This window comes from Callithrix jacchus, chromosome 9 (assembly GCF_049354715.1).
Source record: "Callithrix jacchus isolate 240 chromosome 9, calJac240_pri, whole genome shotgun sequence".
In the NCBI taxonomy this organism is placed as follows: Eukaryota; Metazoa; Chordata; class Mammalia; order Primates; family Cebidae; genus Callithrix; species Callithrix jacchus.
Window position 1 is genome coordinate 88,355,549 of NC_133510.1, and position 21,384 is coordinate 88,376,932.

Sequence of the window (21,384 nt, forward strand, 5' to 3'; positions counted from 1 at the left end):
GCACTTTGGGAGACTGATAGGAGAGGATGGCTTGAACCCAGGAGTTTGAGACCAGCCTCGGGAACATAGTGAGACTCCATCCCTTTAAAAAAAAAAAAGAATATATTCCTTTTTGGTCAGTTGATAGACGTAGGAAAATAACTGTGAAATGTGGAATAAAAATAAGTTTTAATCAAATATTTGTAGATTATTTGACGGTGATTCTAAATGTTATTTCATTTGCATTGTATGTTTGTAAATTATGATTTGTGCCTTAAATGAATCAGATATACTTAATTCTTGAAATGTCAAAATACTTTACTTGTAATTGGATAATAAACTTATGTTGATCATCTTTACAATTGTAATGAATATAAGTAATAACAGTGTAGCATATGTAATTAACATGGTATTTGAATAACCATGACACTTTTTTTGTAGAACTACAATCTTTGGAACAGCAGTTAGAAGAAGCCCAAACAGAAAATTTTAATATTAAGCAAATGAAAGACTTATTTGAACAGAAAGCAGCCCAACTTGCTACTGAAATTGCAGGTAAATTGAGTTAGAATTTTTTAGCCAGTAAATCAATCTCATTACCTTTTTTCCATTATATACCCTAGCAATAAATATAGCATTTTAATTAATGGAATTTAATGATTTCAGAGTAGCTATGTAAATTATTTTGTTAGTCCTCTAGCTGCCTTCCTTCAAAGGACTGGTATTTCTCTGTAGATTCTTCTTGAAAGTTGGAGAAGATACATTTTCTTTTGTGGTATACTTAAAGATTAAAAAAGGAACATTTTAAAGAAGTGAATTAAATAATATAGTATCAATATAACACTTGGTTATACTATCACATATATATATTTTTAACATGTGCTTTTAGGTAAAATATTGTATGTGATTAAGTATACATTAAAATGCTAATTATTAACATGTTGAGTGGAATTTATGTAGACAAACAATTTTAAGTTTATTTTATGTAATTAGAAATATAAATTTACTGTATATACTTATGGTTATATCTAAGGAATGAGAATTTGAATTAGAATGACATACAGATATACAAAGTAATGTACGAGAACTTATAAAACTGTCCTTCCCTTAATGTCATAAAACTAATATTTATATAACTATCTTTAATTAGATATAAAATCAAAGTATGATGAGGAAAGGAGTCTCCGAGAAGCTGCTGAACAGAAAGTGACACATCTGACAGAAGAATTAAACAAAGAGGCAACTGTAATTCAAGATCTGAAGACGGAACTGGTAATTTAGGAATGATTTATTGAGATGTACTCTTAAACCTTTCTAAATTAAAAATAAAATACCCTGAAGGAAAATTTTTAAAAATATAACTTGAGAGAAATGGAAGATATAAACAAGTCCCTATATCCTACCACCTTCATATATATTCTATATATGATTTTTAAAATAAAAATGATACATAACTTACTACCTTAACATTTTTGTTGTTTCTATCTAAATATCATCTGTCATTTTAGTAATTTTCACATCTGCATCTCTGACTGTGGTCTTTTCTTGCATGTTAGTTTTATAAATCCATCTGTTTTTAGGGTACTTTGTGTTGAATTTCTAGCTATAATTTCAAATTTAACAAGTATAAAATCAAAGTTTCCTCCATTACTGTATTTCTGTAATTGGAACCATACATCTCTAATCCTCTCCTAAGGCTTAATAAACCATTCATCTCTAATCCTCTCCTAAGGCTTAATAATCTTGGATCTGTACTTGACTTTATTTCCTTTATTTAGTTCTCAATAAATATATAAATTAACTATATCCAACCTGCAGCCAACTCTAATTTTGCTAACATCTGCTCCTTCATTTTTATTACCAGTTTCTTGGATAGAAAAGGAAGGAATGTAACATTTTCAAGTCACTGTTATGACAAATAGATGTAGTTTGTGAAGCAAAGGAATACAAAGTAATAAAGATAATTGTGAATTCACCAGATTGCACCTTGAGTTGTAATACTGTTAAGTAAGAGGTAGGATGGGAAGAGGAGATAGTTTATTGTGGGAGAAGATACCCGAGTTGTTTGGAATCTAAAAATTGATATTGAAGATTGTTTTCCTTTTGATTTCTTTGTAGTGAAATTGATTCTAAAAAATGTATATTATTTTAGTTTTTCACTTTAATTTATAATTAAAATGTGCTGCTTCACAGCTTCAGAGACCTGGTATAGAAGATGTTGCAGTGCTAAAGAAAGAACTGGTCCAAGTTCAAACATTAATGGATAACATGACCTTGGAACGTGAGCGAGAGTCTGAAAAACTCAAAGATGAATGCAAAAAATTACAGTCACAATATGCTAGCTCAGAGGTAATGAAGTTCATTGTACTTAAATGTGATTGATATTAGCTTGTGTAGTGTATACTGTCGGTGAAACCAGGATTTGAGATTTTTCCGAGTGGCCTATCAAAAGAATATTTGTCGTTCTTTCATTTTTGGCCTATCAAAATAATATTTGTCATTCTTTCATTTTTGATCTGAATAATACTTGTTTATAGTCAATGTGGTCTCACAGTCAGTATATTTTGCTTTATAAAGCTAGACACTCAGAGGAATATACGCATAGATTATTGTTCTGTTTAATAAATGATATATATTGCTGAGAGATGATTTTTAAGGTTATATTTACTCAAGGTTAGTTGATAAATGGTAATTGAGTTTATCTTAGTTTGGTAGAAATAAAGGAAGAATGGTATCATTTTCTACAATTATATTACCAGTGTTGTTTAGAAAAAATATTTAAGAAACGCTTATTTTGTAATAAGCTTCTTTTTTTTTTTTTTTTTTTGAGATGAAGTCTCGCTCTCTCACCTAGGCTGGAGTGCAGTGGCATTATCTTGCCTTACTGCAACCTCTGCTTCCCAGGTTCAAGCGATTCTTCTGCCTCAGCCTCCCAAGTAGCCGGGATTACAGGTGCCACCACCACGCCTGGTTAATTTTTGTAATTTTACTAGAGATAGGGTTTCACCATGTTGACCAGTCTGGTCTCGAACTCCTGACCTTAGGTGATCTGCCCGCCTTGGTCTCCCAAAGTGTTGGGATTACAGGCGTGAGCCACCATGCCTGGCCATAAGCTTATTTCTAATAGATAGACTTTGAATTATGAATTTGAAAGAAGTCTTAAAAGGAGCTAGTCCCACGTTCCATCCAGTACTTCCCTTTATGGCAACCCTGATGAGTGATCCATAGTCCTTGCTAGGTGTGGTGTAGGTGTGCATATTTCTTCCTAAGTCTGTTTCCCTGTAATTTACATGCACTGGTTCTAGTTCTCTCCTTAGAAATTACACAGAATAAATTGTTCGTCTTTCCACATGAGGTATTTGAAGACTGCTCATATTTACTCTGAGTATTTTCTCTTCCAAGATAGACATTCTCAGTTCCTTCTACTGTTTCTCACATGACATGACTTTGGCTTGTAAATCCCTTGTATAATTATGTCAGCATATAGCAAACTCTAAGATATATAACAAATTTGCTTAAAAATGCTGGGCTTCGTTATTTTTACTTTATTATAGGAGACACTTTGTTATCTTTAAGCTCCCTTATGTGAAGTAGACCTCTGATTTTCATTTTTTCAGTTTAAAATGTTTTTACCATGACATTGTAATTTGAATCTCTTGAGTTTTGTAACTGGTGATCTAAAAGCCACTCTATTCATAAATAGTAACATGTCATCAAGCTTTGGGGCATAAGTATTATAGATAACCCATGTTTAATTCATTTTTCAAAATCTTCCTTCTATATATTTCATGTGAAGGGGTGGTATAATATACATAGGCGTGTAAGGCCTTAACACTTCACTCTCTAGCTTACAATATTTAGATGCACACTGTCCAAAATTGATACTTTGTAGCCAAATAACACTTAATTCCAAAGATTTTCAAACAATTTCAGGTGGTTCATGAACTTAACTGAAGTCTTTTAAAAGTTCCTGTTCTACTGGTATTATTAATCAGCAAAAGGCAATGATAAATCTATAAGTACAAATGTGGAATCAAGGAGAGGCTGAATCAAGAGGTCTCATGAGGAAAAGTTCTATTCAGATGTTAATGTAGAAATATCTAAACCCGGGTGAACCCAGTCATTTATTTCTTTGTTTCAGTAAGAACTGCTTTTGATTAGATATTTCTCAAAAAAAAAATTATACTCTGTTTTGATTAAAAAATACCTTAAATGCTATTTGAAATTTTAAAATAGTTGTATTATGGTAACTAAAATAGAACCAAATTAATGGCTGTTTTAGGAATATGTATTTTAAAGTTGAGTCCTCTATGACTTATTCCAGCTGTAAGTTTTGGAGTTATACATATGCTTGTTAAACAAATAGAATATTAACAAGGAAAATAAATTTATATATTTACTTGCATTTTAAAAAACATAGGCTGAACATGGTGGCTCGCCCCTATAATCTCAGCAATTTGGCAAGCTCAGGCAGGCAGATTGCTTGAGTCCAGGAGTTTGAGACCAGCCTGGGCCACAGGGTGAAGCCCTGTCTCTACAAAAATTTAGCCAGACATGGTAGCATGTACCTGTAGTCCCAGCTATTTGGGGAGCTGAGGTGAGAGGATTGCTTGAGCCCAGAAGGTTGGGGCCGTAGTGAGCCATGGTTGCATACTGCACTCCAGCCTGGGCGATAGAGGGAAACTCTCTCTCAAACAAACAAACAAAAAAAGTTGAGAATATAATGAACTTGCTAATGGGAAGACATTTTTAAGTAATATTTTATTTAAGACTTACTCTAATTTAAGAATTATTCATTTCTAAGTAATATTTAAGAATTATTCTAATAAATTCTTATTTAAGAATTTGGAGTGTTTTATGAATTTATATTTTTATTACTGTAGATTAAAATACCTTTATATGTAAGGAGAATAAGTCATTTAAGATGAAAAAGCTATGATTGGAGTTTGTTTTTCTTTATTTAACAAATTATTTTTGGTAGAGACAAGGTCTTATTATGTTGCTTTGGCCACTCTTGAACTCCTGACTTCAAGCAGAACCTCCTGCCTTAGTCTCCCAAAGTGTTGGTATTAAAGGCATGAATCACCACACTTGTTCTGTGACTAGAATTATGAAAGATTGGGAGGTGAAAGAATTTAATGTCTCCCTCCATCGTCCTCCTGCAAACAGGGCTAATTGTAGGAAACATTTATTTTTCTAAAAATGATATTTCTAGGAAAGAAGGAAAATGGCTTAGAAATCAGTTTGTATGTCTTCATTCAAATTTTTTTGAAAATGTATCTTTCAAGTATTTGGAAATAAATTTAGAAAGGAATTTATTTGTGCCGAGTAACTGAATAGGTGATTTAATATTTCATTGTATTTTTAATAAAACAAGAATAATACTTATTACCTAATTAATTAATTAATAGATATGTAGTGATGAATGAGACCTTGGCTATATTAAAGTATTTTGAATAATTTAGGAAATGGCAACATAAAAGTCAGAAATATATTATTACTAGAAACAAACTCTTAGTTTTTTGAGCACCAGTAGGTTTTAGATACTATGTTAGGCACTTAAAACATGTGATCTCATTTGTTTCTTACAACCCTGTAAGTTTATTAAGTATGTTTTACATATGAAGAATCTGAGACTCAATGAGGTTAAGCAAATTGTTTAAGGTCACACCTAATATAAAAGCTAGGGTTGGAGCTTAGGGCTTATCCAAAGCCTGTGTCAATCCCTTTTTATCACGTTGTCTCCTAATTTAGGTGTTCTGATGATCACTTTATAAGTAAATTTGGGCTATTAATCTTAATACTTATTGTTAATTACTTATTTTATTTTGCCATATTGTATATTATAATATTTGTATTGTGTAATAGCTCAAAATACTTTTGAGTTGTGTCATACCATTTCCATATAAAAAATTACTGTCTAATTACTTCATCTCATTTATTTGTTTATAACTGCATTTGTTTTTCAGCTTCTCTTTAATCTGAATATATGACATGTTCTATTTATTAAAATTCAGTTCTATTTATTCTCAAGTATGTTAGTGAATTATAGCACTTAATACAGCAATTTTTATTATAGATATTGTTCCTTGTACTAAACCTAAATATTGACATCGGAAACAAAACACATACAAAGGAGTTAAAGAAGCTAAAAATTTATTATTAAGGGCCAGGTGTGGTGGCTCATGCCTGTAATCCCAGCACTTGGGAGGCTGAGGTGGGTGGATGACCTGAGGTCAGGAGTATAAGATTAGCCTGACCAACACGGTGAAATTCCACCTCTACTAAAATTACAGAAATTAGCTGGGTGGGTGGTGGTGCATGCCTGTAATCCCAGCTACCTGGGAGCCTGAGGCAGGAGAATCCTTTGAACCCAGGAGGCAGAGGTTGCAGTGAGCTAAGATCACATCATTGTACATCGAGCCTGGGCAATAGAGTGAGACTCTATCTCAAAAAAAGAAAAAAATTATTTTTAAATGTCAAACATTTATTTCAAATCAAAATAATGGCAGTTTTAGGAATATGTATTTTAATATTTTTTCAAATAAATTGTTATTTGACTAGTATATCTAGTTGGTAAAGACATATAATCTGGTGTACATCATTAACTGTTTATGTCTTTGTTTTATTACTTTCATTAAATGTATACCTTATGAATTCATTGACTTCTTTATGCCTGGGTATTTTTGAGGGCATATGGAAAATATCTCATTCTGAAGCATTTGAAAGTTCTTTATAAATAATTGGCTGTTTTATAGATTGGAAATTGGGGATTTAAAGGTTAAAAAGTATTATTTATAAAAAAATCTACATTATTGGAAAATCTAAGCTGTAATCAACTTATATTTGGTGTAGTATTTAATGGAAATGATTTTTAAAGAATTTTATTTTTTTCCAAATAAATTTATTTGAATCCCAGTTTTAAGAGCTAAAATGTTTATGGAGATATGGAGTAAGTAAGATTACCCCCATACATAGCTATTAAAGTATTTAAATATCTTTTTAAGTATGCTATGTAAGAGGGTGGACTTGTAGGCATGCTGGTCATCTTTATTATGTGCTCAAAGTGTATTTTTGTCAGTCTTGTCTGCGACCTTTCATCCACCATTTTGTTATTATTTTTTCTGCTTTCTTATGGAGATGCTTAAACTTGAGGTAATGTGATATTGGGAGACTTTTTAATATTAATAATAACCTTAATGTATCACTTTCAATTGTTATATGACAGTTTTGTGTTTTAAGACAATTTTAGAACTTCAAAGACATGCTCATTTTTATTTTGTTAATCAAGCATAGTTTCAACCATTTTTAAATGATTATTTACTAATAGTTGCAGCATATTAAAACAATAATTCTTGTGCACCAGCGGGATATTTACATGCAATATCATTCCTTATTTTGTAATGTAAACTTTTTTAGTAAAAATTCAGTGTTGAATTCAATAACATTTCAGAAAAATCAAGGAAATGCAAACTGTTTTATGGGATCTAAAATACTGTTACTTGGAAATAAGTGTCTGTTAACTCCTTGGAGGTATAGTTACTCATTCCTTTAGTGAGTTTTTTTTTGTGTCTACCAAAATCAGGGACTACTTTAGGTGTGGGGATTAAAATACTGAAAAGACAGAGTGCTTGCTTTTATAAGGCTTAATCTTTTGAGGAAATCAAACAATAGACTGTACAAGTACACTGAATCATGATTGAAAGCCAGGTAATAATTAGGGCTGTGAGGAAGAAAAATAAAGCATGTATGAGCCATACTGGAAGTGGGAATACTATAGAACAGTTTTAAAATGGTCTGGGAAGATCTCAGGGAGGATATGTGTGAGAAGAATGAAGTAAGCAAGAATCAGAGTGGAGCAATGGGAGCTAGGATTCCCAGGAGGAGGTTGAAATCCAAAGCACATGTAAACTTGGCCTGTTAGAGAAGAAGGTCAACGTGAACAGAGATCTTTGAACTTCACCCATAGTGATATCTGAAAAGAGAATGTATTTACTTTTTTCCTTTGTAATTATCTTCCTTTAGTCTTTATTTTTTTCCCCAAATATGAACATAATGTGTGATTATTGTAAAAGATCAATGTTCCATAATGTGCAATTGAAAAGGGGAAACCTTTCTGGAATTCACTCTCCTCACTCCTTTTCTTCATAACTAAAGTCTACCTCTGGATGTGTAAGTCTTCCCACATCTTTCTTTATTGTCCCCTTGAGTAAATTTGAAAGTTTTAAGTGCTGGAATTTATCTATATAAAAATTTTAGTGTTCACAATATCCAAATTTGATGTACAAAATGAAAATAATTTACTTAATGTCTAGTTTTATAGTCATTTATAAGAACATATCTAAAAGCTATAAGAAAGGATACAATATTTTTGAAGCATATTTGCTTTACATTTTCCTTATTTCATAAGGAAAGTTTTACTGTTATTCTTACTAGAAATTCTTATTTCTACATGTTGGAATTTATCAGCAAGATAGACCTTACACTTGGCTTACTACATTTTATAAACTTCGTTATGAAATCATGATATTTAAATGAAATATACACATGAGTTACATTTTAATACATACTGTTATTATTACTGCATATTATGTGCCAGAAATCTGTGCAAATTTTTTTGATAAGACATTCACAACTAGAGATTTAAATATAATATTTTTTGTGATAAATTGGCATTTTTGCTATATGATTAAAACATAGTAAGTTAAAATAGTCAATTTGTTCCTGATGTTTCTTTTAACATCTGTAACCCTACTAACAAAAAAATTTTGAGATTCAAAATTATAGAAATGGTAATTTGAAATAAACTCCCAATAGCTAAATCCATTTCAAGGTAACATGTTCAGTTTAAAACAGATAGTTTTAGGGTAGGCCATTAACTTCAGTGTAATTGAAAATACATGCATAATTCAACATTTTCTTTTTCAAATTATGTATATATGACTTATTATATATGTATATTCATATATCAGCTGTTACAAATGTTACTGAAGCGCTCTGTATAAGGTGTAGCAGTATGGTAATGTTACAGTTTGCTTTCATTGCATCTGAATTTGTACATTTAAATGAATGTTTTCCCAGAAAGTTATGTATCTCAACATACTCCATTCCTAAAAGCATTTTTGAAACTTATTTTAATTGACATTTAGCCCATTTGGAAGACACTAAAAAAACTAGTTTTATTAATTAATGGTTATTAAAATAAGCCTAAGAATTTGATCATTCAATTCAATCACTTACCTTCTGACTATTATAATAAGCCCAAGTTATTAAAATAAAATGGTGATTAAATAAAATAATTATTAAAATAAAATAAGCCCAAGTATCTGATCTTTCAGTTCAATCACTTACCTTGCCTATAAAGTTGATGGTTTCCAAAAGTTAAAATAAAAACCACCATAAAATGGATGAAGATACACTACCACTGAGAATCCCTTAAAAAAATAAGTTCCACATTCTCTGTAATGGTTTCCAAAAGAAAAGTAGCCAAAGATCTCTTGAATAATATTATTGTTGCCACAATAAGTTAGTGTCTTCTGAGATTTCTCCCTTGAAGATGAAAGCACTCATTTTTAATGTATGATATGAATAAGTATACGTATTTACTAAGAACAAATTTAAAACATATCTCATCCATATTAGAAAGTTTATTCAGTAATAAAGAAATTAAGAAATCATTCAGTAATGGAAATGATTGTAACTTTAGAAATAAAGTGGAAAGTAATGCCAATAAGCAGTACTAGAAATATTAATATAATAGAAAGTTATTTTGTCCATGTCATTTGCAGCAGACCATACCTAAAAAAAAAAAAAAAAATTAGTCTCTCTAATGGTTCAGTTTTAAGTATAAGAAATTTATATTTCCAAGATATTTGCTTACCTCTCTCTTATACTATTTTTAAATGATCAAACTGTTGCTTTAATAATAAAACTTGATTTTCAAGTTTTTTTAAATGTTAAAACGGGCTGAGCTCAATGGCTCGTGCCTGTAATCCCAGTGCTTTTGGAGGCCTAGTGGGAGAGTCACTTGAGCCCAGGAGTTGGGGATAAGCCTAAGCAACATAGCGATACCCTCTCTCAAAAGAAAATAAAAAAGTTAGTTGGGTGTGGTGGCACATGCCTGTAGTCCCAGATACTTGAGAGGCTGATGTGGAAGGATTGCTTGAAGCAGGGAAGTGATCATACCACTTCATTCAAGCCTGGGTGACAGAGCAAGACCCTATCTTAAAAAAAAAAAAAAAATTAAAATGCGCTAAAGCAAGTTCATGCCTGATGATTATACCTGACCATAGCGTGATCTAGCTTAATGTAGCTGTGTATAACTTCAGCTTGGTAACTTCTCTGGATAAAGACATTTTCATTACAATTTAGAAAGATGATTCACCAGTATTATTCTCCATGTTACATGTTTGCATATACATGTCTTAAAGTAAAAGGATAATTTTATGCTATAGAAGTTGGGAGAAAATGTAGACATAACTTGCATATTATCTTTAAATTCAGGAAGATTGAAGTATAGAGTTTAAGAACCAGTAAATTTAGGTTTGCAGTTTGACACTTCAGAAACTTAAAGTAGGATGCCAACTTTTCGTTTTATGTATTACTAAATGAAGTTGTACATCTTGGATAAATTGCAAAAATTAGTTGTAAGCCAAAAAGAGCATAATGTGGCACTATGGGTGGTAGGATGAAGAACAAAGTTGAAAATACCAACAACAAAAAATTTGTTTTCTTAAAACCTTTGTATACTTTCATTTCTTTGTTTTTTAAAAAATTTAGCTTTATTTATTTATTTATTTATTTATTTATTTATTTATTTATTTATTTTGTTAGGCCACAATAAGCCAGCTAAGGAGTGAACTTGCCAAAGGCCCCCAGGAAGTTGCCGTATATGTACAAGAGCTACAAAAACTTAAAAGTTCAGTTAATGAATTAACACAAAAAAATCAGGTGAGAATTTTAAAGCTATATATGTTAGTAAACTGATTTTATTTAAGCTTTAATTTTACATAATTAGAAAATATATTGGCATAGTACAATGTGACTTACGCTGGTTTTTTTTTTTTTGTTGTTGTTGTTGTTTTTAGTGTTAGTATGTTCACATTATCGTGCAAACCAATCTCCAGAAATTTTTTTTAAGTCCCGGAGATTGGTTTACACAATAATGGGAAATAAAGTTGCAAAATTGAAATTCTGTAACTGTTAACTTTATATTCTGCCTTCTCTCTAGCTCCTGGAAGCTTCCATTCTACTTTCTGTCTCTAAAATTTAACTACCCTAGGTGCCTCATATAAGTGGAATCATACAGTATTTGTCTTAAAAAAGTTTTTTAAAAATTTTTTTATTTTTTTCAACCTTGGTTTACTATATCCAACAATATTTGTCTTTTTGAGACTGACTTATTTCACTTAACATAGTGTCCTCAAGGTTCATTCATGTATAGCTTCTGTCAGAATTTGTTTTTTAAGGCTGAAAAACATTTTATTGTATGTATGCATGTTATTACTCATCTGTCGATAGACACTTGGATTGCTTCTGTCTTTTGGCTGTTGTGAATGTTGCTACTTTCAACATGGCTGTACAAATATCTCTTTGAGACCTTGCTTTCAATTCTTTACCTGTAAGTGGAATTGGTGGATCATAGGATAATTCCATTTTTAAATGTTGAGGAACTGCCATACTGATTTTCATAGTGCCTTTAACGCTTTTTATATTCTCACCAACTGTACCAGGGTTCCAGTTTCTCTACATTCTCACCAACACTTATTTTCTTTTTCATTTTTGAGAGTAGCCATCTTAATGGATATAAGATGGTATCTCATTGTGGGTTTCATTTGCATGCTCCTAATGACTAGGTTGTTGAACATCTTTTAATGTGCTTGCTGGTCATATGCAACAAAACTGGTTTTTTGTTATGTAGTTAAAGGAGTTCTTTATATATTCTAGATATTAACCTGTTATCAGATATGTGATTTGCAAATATTTTATCCCATTCTCTAGAAATGTGAAATTTATCTACTTTAATTTTTGCTAAGGTCTATTTGGTGTCATATCCCAGAAATCATTGCTAAATATAGTGTCATGAAGCTTTTCTTTTGTTTTTTTCTAAGAGTTTTCTAATTTTTAGGTCTTATGTTTAGGTTTTTGATCCATTTTGATTTAATTTTTGTATATAGTGTAAGGTAAGGGTCTAATTTTATTCTTTTGTACATGGATAGCTGTTTTTCCCAGCAAGATTTGTTAAAAAGATTGTCCTTTCCCCATTGCATAATCTTGGAAGCCTTTTCAAAAATTATTTGACCATTGTCTTCGTCTGTTTGGACTCCTATAAGATGCTATAAACGAGGTAGCTTATATTTTTCACTGTTCTGGAGGCTGGGAAGTTTAAAATCAAGGAACTAGCAGTTTTGGTGTCTGGTGAAACCTTGCTTTCTGGTTCATAGCTGGTGCCTTTTCACTGTGTCCCACGTGGTGGAAAGGACAAGAGACCTCACTGGTGTCTCTTTTGTAATTCCATTCATGAGAACTCAACCCTAAGGACCTAATTACCTCTGAAATGCCCCACCTCCTAATACCATCTCCTTGAGGGTTAGGGTTTCAGTATGTGAATTTTGGAAGAGATACAGACATTCAGACCATAGAACAATATATGTGAAGGTTTATTTCTGGCTCTCTATTCTATTCCTTGGTCTCTATGTCCATCTTTATGCTAGTACCACACTGTTTTGATTACTATAGCTTTGTAATAAGTTTTAAAATCAGGAAGCTAAGCCTTCAGTTTGTTTTGTATTTTTAAATGTTAATGTTTTCTGCCTTGTTTCTTTATAAATGAACAACATTGGACAGGCACAGTGGCTCATGCCTATAATTCCAGCACTTTGGGAGGCCAAGGCAGGCAAATCATCTGAGGTCAGGAGTTTGAGACCAGCCTGGCCAACATGGTGAAGCCCCATCTCTACTAAAAATATAAAAATTAGCTGGGCATGGTGCACGTGCCTGTAATCCCTGCTACTTGAGAGGCTGAGGCATGAGAATCACTTGAACCTGGGAGGCAGAGATTGCAGTGAGCCGAGATTGTGCCACTGCACTCCTGCCTGGGCCACAGAGTGAGACTTCATCTCAAAAAAAAAAAAAAAGAGCAACAAATAGTATTTAGTTTGGGGGTATAGGAGTTACTAATAGTAATACTTTTTCCCTTTGTCTTTACTTTTTTAAAACCTTTGATTCAAAGATGTGTATATATTGGTTCAGTTGTATTTTGGTGAAATATAAGGAAAAAGTCAAGAAAGAAAAAAACAGGGCATAAGGGGAAAAAGAAAGAAATATAATTATCTATAAATATTTAGCCTTCTGTCAACAGTCATGTATATGAGCTTGGAAGTAGATGCTCCAATCCTTGTCAAGTTTTCAGAAGCTGTAGCTCTGGCCAGCAGCTTATTATAACCTCATGAGAAACCCTGAGATGAAATAACCCAGTTAAGCCACTTCTAGATTACTGACCCTGAAAACTATGTGAGATAATATATACTGTTTTAGGCTGCTGCTGTGAAATTTCAGGGTAATTTGCTGCCCTTGGCCAGCTTTTTCTACATTCTCAAAATAATTAAGGACTCCAGAGAGCCATGTTTGAGGTTTTATCTGTGGATATTTGCCATATAGAAATTTAGAGGAATTTAAAAATATTGATTTATTTAAAAACATTAACTCATTAAATGTTAACATAAATAATATTTTTTATGACAAATGATCATTTTCTAAAACAAAAGAATGCAGCAAGTATAGTGAGGTTTTACATTTTTGGAAACCTCTTTAATGTCTAGCTTAATATAGGACAGATAGATTCTCATATCTGCCTTTACATTAAATCTATTGTAGTATGGTTGAAGTATATGGAGAAAATTTAGTCTCACAGAGATATGAAGTTAGAAAAGGAAAGAATATTTTAATAGCTTTCTCAGACAATTGTGGCTTTCTTTATTTGATACTGTGCTCAAATTTGATGATAGTGTCTTAAAAATTACTTCCAATGTGGAATCTGAAGCCATATCAGTGGACTTTTTGTACCCTGTAACATTAAAATTTGGTCTCTCTTGCCTTTTGAGTGGATCTTTTCCTGTGCGTGATTTTGTAAGATCATGCATTAGTCATGTGGAAAATACTGGTTCACTGAGTTACTCAGATCTTCCAAATGTTGACACATTTATTGTACAATAGAAAAACACTCAACATTTGTCAATGTCACCACCAATCTCAGAATAGGCTTTAAATATAAAAGACCTGTCCAGCTCATGGGGGTGGATACATGTTTTCCAAAATTCTAAGCTTCAATTTTATCACTGGCCACAAATACTATCAATTCTATTTTTTAAAGTGACAGATTCCCTTCCTACTCAAGTTTGAATAATAATAGTTTGTTGTCTTTCTAATAAAAGTAGTATTTCATAAAAAAAATGTGGTTACTTCAGTATAACTCAATCACATGAGTACTTTTCATGACAACTATATTATAGTGGCACAGAAGTGGTCCATGTATACTTCCTATTTTTTATTTTTCTTGCTACTACAAATAGTATAGCTATGAACATTCATATACAAATCTTATGTATTTGTACAAGAATTTTTCTGTGTTAGATACTTCAAGTAAAACTGCTGTGCTATAGAGCAGGCAAATGCTCAGATTTACTAGATGACCAGCTATTTTCCAAAGTAATTATACCAGTTTACTATTGTCTATTTTCCCATCAACCCTTGGTGTTAACTGATGTTTAAAATGTAATCTTTTCTGGCTGTGCTTTTCCCTAGTAAACCTCTAGGCCCTTGCTACCCTTTTATCTCCTGTCAAACTACACAAAGAAAACTTCTACATAATTTAGTTTTGCCTTTATCCCTTTTAATTTCTTTGAACCTAGAGCTTACCTTCTGTCTCTTGGAAGCTGACCAGGATATGTAGAGGATAAGTTTACATGCAGTGGGTGTTTATGATCAGTGTAATTTATTGTGTATTTTTCAAACATTAAGCTACCAATAAAGGGCATGATTTGATATTGATAGCTGAAATGTACAGTCAAATAATCTACCATACACTTTGGGGGTGTGTGTTTATGTGTGTGCCTATATGTATATTCACACTGAAAGAAGCACTATGGTTGTTTTATGGATAATGCATAGAATCAAGATGATTTCAGAGTGTTAGAATTGGAACATTATTAATTAGGGAATAATAAGACCTTCTACTAATCTTAATAATGCCTTACATAAATATAACACTTTACAGTTTTGTTTTGTTTTATTTTTGTTGAAGAATTTTTCTGTTTAGGATTTGGTCACCAGTCAGTTCAAGCCAAGAGTTGCATCTCCCTTTTCTTATTGTCCTCACTATCTGCCTCCCTCACCCCTCCTCATCCCATGTCTTTGGTAAATTGTAATTGTTGACAGTGGTGATTTTCAAGTGTGTTGAATTTGTTATCTCTCTTCTTGGTTGTTTGAAGGCTAGTACATGAAATGTCCTAGGCAACTTTTGTGGGACACAGGTAGTAGCAACATGGATAGGTAACATCGTAATATATAACAAATGGAAAAGATAATTGCCATTGTGTTAATGTCAAGGTTTTCAGGTTTAAACCAGTGTTTTATAATTACTAAACTTGAAAACTTAAAAACACAATGGGAAAATTGAAGAAACTTTCTTCTTCGTTTTTAATAAAAATAACTTCTGACATTTAAACAGCTCAATTGACTGTTTCCTTATAAATTCTGAACAAAATTATGTTGCTTATCTATGGTCACTACTGTAATATAATATAGGTCATTGTAAGAGACTGACTTATTTTTTGGGTCTCATCTTTCACCCCTTTTCTATCCTCCATTACTCTCCTTTTTCACCAGTTCTAGTTCTAAGGTACACATATGCCAAAGTGGGAGCCAGATGTGGCTAGTAGTTACTATATTGCTGTGTATTATCTCTATTTTGCAAAATAGTGTATTGATAAGAACAGTATAGTACAATAGTCACAGGCATTCTTAAATCTTTGTCACTCACTGGCCTCTGAAAGTCTGTTTACTCTCCTGCTAAGAAATGTTCTTTTACCCACTTACTTCTTAGGATTAATAGGAATATTACGTAAATTAATAGAAGGTAAAGTGCTTATTTGACTTTTAGTAAGCACCTTAGTGGATGTTGGTTGTTGTTTTGAATTGTTAAGTGTTGTGATACAGGATTGGGTCAAGACTGAGAGTTTTCCTAATTTATTGCCTACTAAATTAGAAAAGGTATTTGTATAAAACCTAACTTTTTAGCTGAGTCTTTAAGGATACTTAAGAAGCATTTCACATGGCAGAGGGGTGAAGACATTTCATTTTGAGACCTAGGTGTACAAAAGGCATAAAACAATATAAGAGTATATGTATCTCATAAAATAAGAGATGTTGGAGAGCTACAAAATAGTTTAATTTGTTCATTCTCACTAAGCTATTCTGAGGAACAAGTGAGATGAGATCTCTGAAATAACTTTGTAAGCTACAAAGCATTAAAATATGGTATTTTTGTATTCATTTTTATTACCTGAACAAGTAACAAATGAAAAATGGAGCCTGATATATGGAAATTGGCACTGTAAGAATATATGTTGAGATAACAATTGGTGAGAAAGAAAACGGGATTGGATATTTGGAAGGGAAGAATTTTACTTAACCAAATGATACTTAGGTTATAACACAGGCTTAACATGCATTTTATAATTTAAATTTGAATAGGATATATATTAGGGTGCATGAATTAATTTATTGAATGTCTCAATTGTGTTGTGAAAAATTTATTTGATTTAGAATCATAATCTATGACTCTGCCATTTGACCTGGCTCTGTCACATTCAGCTTCCTCACCTGGAAAATTCCGATCTCATGTTTTGTTGTAAAGATTAATATGGGAAAGTAAAAATGCTCTTATTATTATTATTATTTTTTGAGACGGAGTTTCGCTCTTGTTACCCAGGCTGGAGTGCAATGGCATGATCTCGGCTCACCGCAACCTCTGCCTCCTGGGTTCAGGCAATTCTCCTGCCTCAGCCTCCTGGGTAGCTGGGATTACAGGCACGCGCCACCATGCCCAGCTAATTTTTTGTATTTTTAGTAGAGACGGGGTTTCACCATGTTGACCAGGATGGTCTTGATATCTTGATCTCGTGATCCACCCGCCTCCGCCTCCCAAAGTGCTAGGATTACAGGCTTGAGCCACCGTGCCCGGCCTCTTATTATTTTTTAATGGATTTCACTATACTTTAAAAAGTCACTCTTCAAAAACCTTGTATTCACTATAATGTTTTGCTTCAGATTCCATGGGAAGACTATAATAATGAAATGTTTTAATAATAAAATATAGTTAGCCTTTTGTTGTAAAAATTACAAAGTGTGAGTGGATTAGGTTCTTTTAAAAAGAAAGTGGTTTCAGTACTTTTAAAGAAAATTTAATTCTCTTTTATCAGTGTAATAATGCTGGTAGATTTAGGTTAATTTTCTTAGTACAAGGCAATTTTAATCAGTCCCTAGTGGTTGCCATATATTTTTTGCCTCTTAAAGAGTGAAACTATCTCAAGGGTGTATAGAAATGGTGGGATTATTTGGTTACTTTCTAAGTCAGGGGAAGAAGACTGTAACTTATTATGAGCCTTAATTTTTATAGCATATTTTAAAAGGCATATGCCACCCACATTCTCAGTGAATGTCAACATGGTTGTATTTATGAAATTCAGTAACAGAATTCTCTTTAAAAAAGACGATTTATAAATCAGTGAATAGACTTAATTTGCTTACAAATTCTAAAATAAATGTTTTCCTAAACAAAACAAATATAAAAGTATATCAAGAAAGATTTGGAATTACAAAGAAACGTTTATAAAAAGATGATTTTTCTAACATACAGTTGAATCATAAATATATTTTTTTGAATCAGAAGTATTATTTTTTTCTGTAGTTTTCTTGGCTCTATGTCTTTTTTTCTGTTTTTGTTGCTTAGTCAAGGCACACATCTTTTAGCTAATTTTGCAACAAACTTAATGGTTGCTCTTCTTACTTCTATCATATCTCTCTCTTCTTTTTTTTTAATTATCATTTTTTAAAATTGCATTTTAGGTTTTGGGGTAAATGTGCAGAACATGCAAGATAGTTGCATAGGTACACATGTGGCAGTGTGATTTGCTGTCTTCCTCCCCTTCACCCATATCATGCATTTCTCCCCATGCTATTTCTCCCCAGCTCCCCCCACTGCTGTCCCTCCTCCCCTGTTCCCCCGAATAGACCCCAGTGTGTAGTGCTCCCCTCCCTGTGTTCATATGTTCTCATTGTTCAACACCCGCCTATGAGTGAGAATATGCGGTATTTCATTTTCTGTTCTTGTGTCAGTTTGCTGAGAATGATGTTCTCCAGATTCATCCATGTCCCTACAAAGGACACGAACTCACTGTTTTTGATGGCTGCATAATATTCCATGGTGTATATGTGCCACATTTTTCCAGTCCAGTCTATCATCGATGGGCATTTGGGTTGGTTCCAGGTCTTTCCTATTGTAAACAGTGCTGCAATGAACATTCGTGTGCATGTGTCCTTATAGTAGAACGATTTATAGTCCTTTGGATATATACCCAGTAATGGGATTGCTGGGTCAAATGGAATTTCTATTTCTAGGTCTTTGAGGAATCGCCACACTGTCTTCCACAATGGTTGAACTAATTTACACTCCCACCAGCAGTGTAAAAGTGTTCCTATTTCTCCACATCCTCTCCAGCATCTGTTGTCTCCAGATTTTTTAATGCTCACCATTCTAACTGGCGTGAGATGGTATCTCAATGTGGTTTTGATTTGCATCTCTCTGATGACCAGTGATGATGAGCATTTTTTCATATGTTTTGGCCTCATGTATGTCTTCTTTTGTAAAGTGTCTGTTCATATCCTTTGCCCATTTTTGAATGGGCTTGTTTGTTTTTTTCTTGTAAATCTGTTTTAGTTCTTTGTAAATTCTGGCTAGCAGCCCTTTGTCAGATGGGTAAACTGCAAAAATTTTTTCCCATTCTGTTGGTTGCCGATTCACTCTAGTGACTGTTTCTTTTGCTGTGCAGATATCATGTCTCTCTTATATGAACTTTTCTCTCTTTCTTTCTTTCTTTCTTTCTTTCTTTCTTTCTTTCTTTCTTTCTTTCTTTCTTTCTTTCTTTTTCTTTCTCTTTTTTTCCTTTCTTTCTTTCTTTCTTTCTTTCTTTCTTTCTTTCTTTCTTTCTTTCTTTCTTTCTTTCTTTATCTCTCTCTCTTTTTTTTTTTTTGCGACAGGGTCTTGCTTTTGTTGCCCAGGCTGGAGTAGAATGGTGTGATCTTAGCTCACTGTAGCCTTGAACTCATAGGCCCAAGCATGCCTCCTGCTTTAGCCTCTTCAGTAGCTGGTCTGTAGTTGCACACCCCCATACCTGGCTATTTTTTTTTTTCCTTTTTTTAGAGATAGGGTCTTGCTATGTTGCCCAGGCTGGTCTTAAACTCCTGGCCTCAAGTAATCTGCCTGTCTCAACCTCACAAAGTGCTGAGATTACCACTGCACCTGGCCTCTCTTATACATACTTTTATCATCTTTCTGGGCACTGCTTTTCCATAGTATATTTCTATTTGATAATTAACATTAGCTTACTTTTTCTCAGACAAATATTGAATAACCTTTATTGCGATGTTTCCCATGTTGGTACCTAAATCTGTTATCCCCTATGAGATAATAGGGTTTGCTGTTGCCCCACCTAAATTTGTTTGTCCCTTCCTTTGTGTCTTACACATTTATATAGAGCAGATGGCATGTATCATGTATATGTATTCCTTGATTTTTCCCATCGCTTTTAAAACAAGGTTCAAACTTCATTGTATTTAGATGATCTTACTAGTTAGCCCCACTTGACTTGGCTCATTTTTTTTTTAATTGTCCTTAAGAAATTTGCCACACTTTTCTATTAATCCATTCTGACTTGTGCATTGTGTTTGACTTTCTTGGAAAGGTTTTTGTTGTTGTGATTTGTTTTGATGTGTGTATTTCAATTAAAGTATATTCTGTTTAAGGTATGAAGGCTTTGATTGTTTTCTCCTATTTCAGTGTCATCCCATTCCAGTACACTGCATATAAGTTAGTACATTAAAGGTCCACTAATTGACTCACCAGATACTTATAGTAGCTTCTTATCCTGGCTGAATGTCTTACAGAATTTAGTTAAAATTCTGATCGATAATTTATGTTTAAATATGTTGACTTAAAATGTTCAGTGTTAATTTTTACAACGCCACTGAGACCAGGCTTTGACATTTGATTAGGTTGGTTGATGCAGCTCTTTGATTGGATCAGAGTTTTATACTTGATACTTGTTTTATACTTGATAGCATTGAATAAAATGCAAAATTTAAGGCAGGTGAGTAATAGCTCTAGATCATTTTTTTATAACCCTAGAAAAAATTTGAATTAGTCTCAGCTTGTGACTCTAAAACTTGGTCTTTAACAAGAAGAGAATAAAAAGATACAATCAATAGGGTAAAGTACATTAGAACAGTGGATGATACTGTTTTGCTAAAGCTTTTACAAACTATGAAATTGCACAGTGAAAAATAAGAGTTTGCATAATATTGTTATTTGAAATAATTTGTTAGTGGAAAGGTAGTTTCAATTTTCAGTTCAAATGGAAGAATATAAATATGTCACATGCCCTAAAAAATCCAGTAGATTTTATTGTTTTATTTTATGTCAACATTTGCTTGGCAATTCTTAAGTTGTATTATTAGTAGAATTTAGTCAAGTGGACCAATACTGAAATCACAAATTAGTATGTAATGATTTAATTTTTGACTAGAATATTTCACTGTTTTATATTTTAATATTGTCTAAAATGTTTAGTAGGAGATAGTACTGCTCCAGTGATTGTTCAAATAATTGGGGTAACAACAAGTGTTAGAAAAGAAAATAAATTGTTAAATTGTTATTTTAGACCTTGACGGAAAAGTTGCTGAAAAAAGAACAAGACTATACTAAGTTAGAGGAGAAACATAATGAAGAATCTGTGAGTAAAAAGAATATTCAGGCAACCCTTCATCAAAAAGACCTAGATTGTCAGCAGCTTCAGTCAAGATTGTCTGCATCTGAGACCTCACTGCAGAGAATACAGGCAGAACTAAGTGAAAAAGGAGAAGCTACTCAAAAGCTTAAAGAAGAATTATCTGAGGTAGAGAGTAAGCACCAGCATCTAAAGGCAGAGTTTAAGCAGCTGCAACAACAGAGAGAAGAAAAGGAGCAGCATGGGTTGCAACTCCAAAGTGAAATTAATCAAGTAAGAGCTGTTAATTTTATTTCTTGTAATTTTCCCTCTGGTTTTTCTTTGTGTACTTGATAGTTGTTTG

The 21,384-nt window shown here is 32.6% G+C and overlaps 1 protein-coding gene across 9 annotated transcripts in view; it reads left to right on the plus strand.

The window, feature by feature from the left end:
- EEA1 (early endosome antigen 1) overlaps positions 1-21,384 on the plus strand; it is a 160,149-nt gene that overhangs the window by 72,068 nt on the left and 66,697 nt on the right. For all 9 annotated transcript variants that reach the window (XR_013521953.1, XR_013521952.1, XM_078337018.1 and 6 more), the window contains 5 exons: positions 421-534; positions 1,130-1,251; positions 2,173-2,328; positions 10,813-10,929; positions 20,976-21,314. Coding sequence is in view for 7 of the 9 variants with exons in the window: in XM_078337018.1 (XP_078193144.1) it covers positions 421-534; positions 1,130-1,251; positions 2,173-2,328; positions 10,813-10,929; positions 20,976-21,314 (848 nt within the window). In the remaining 2 variants the exon portion in view is untranslated. The remainder of the gene's footprint in view (positions 1-420; positions 535-1,129; positions 1,252-2,172; positions 2,329-10,812; positions 10,930-20,975; positions 21,315-21,384) is intronic.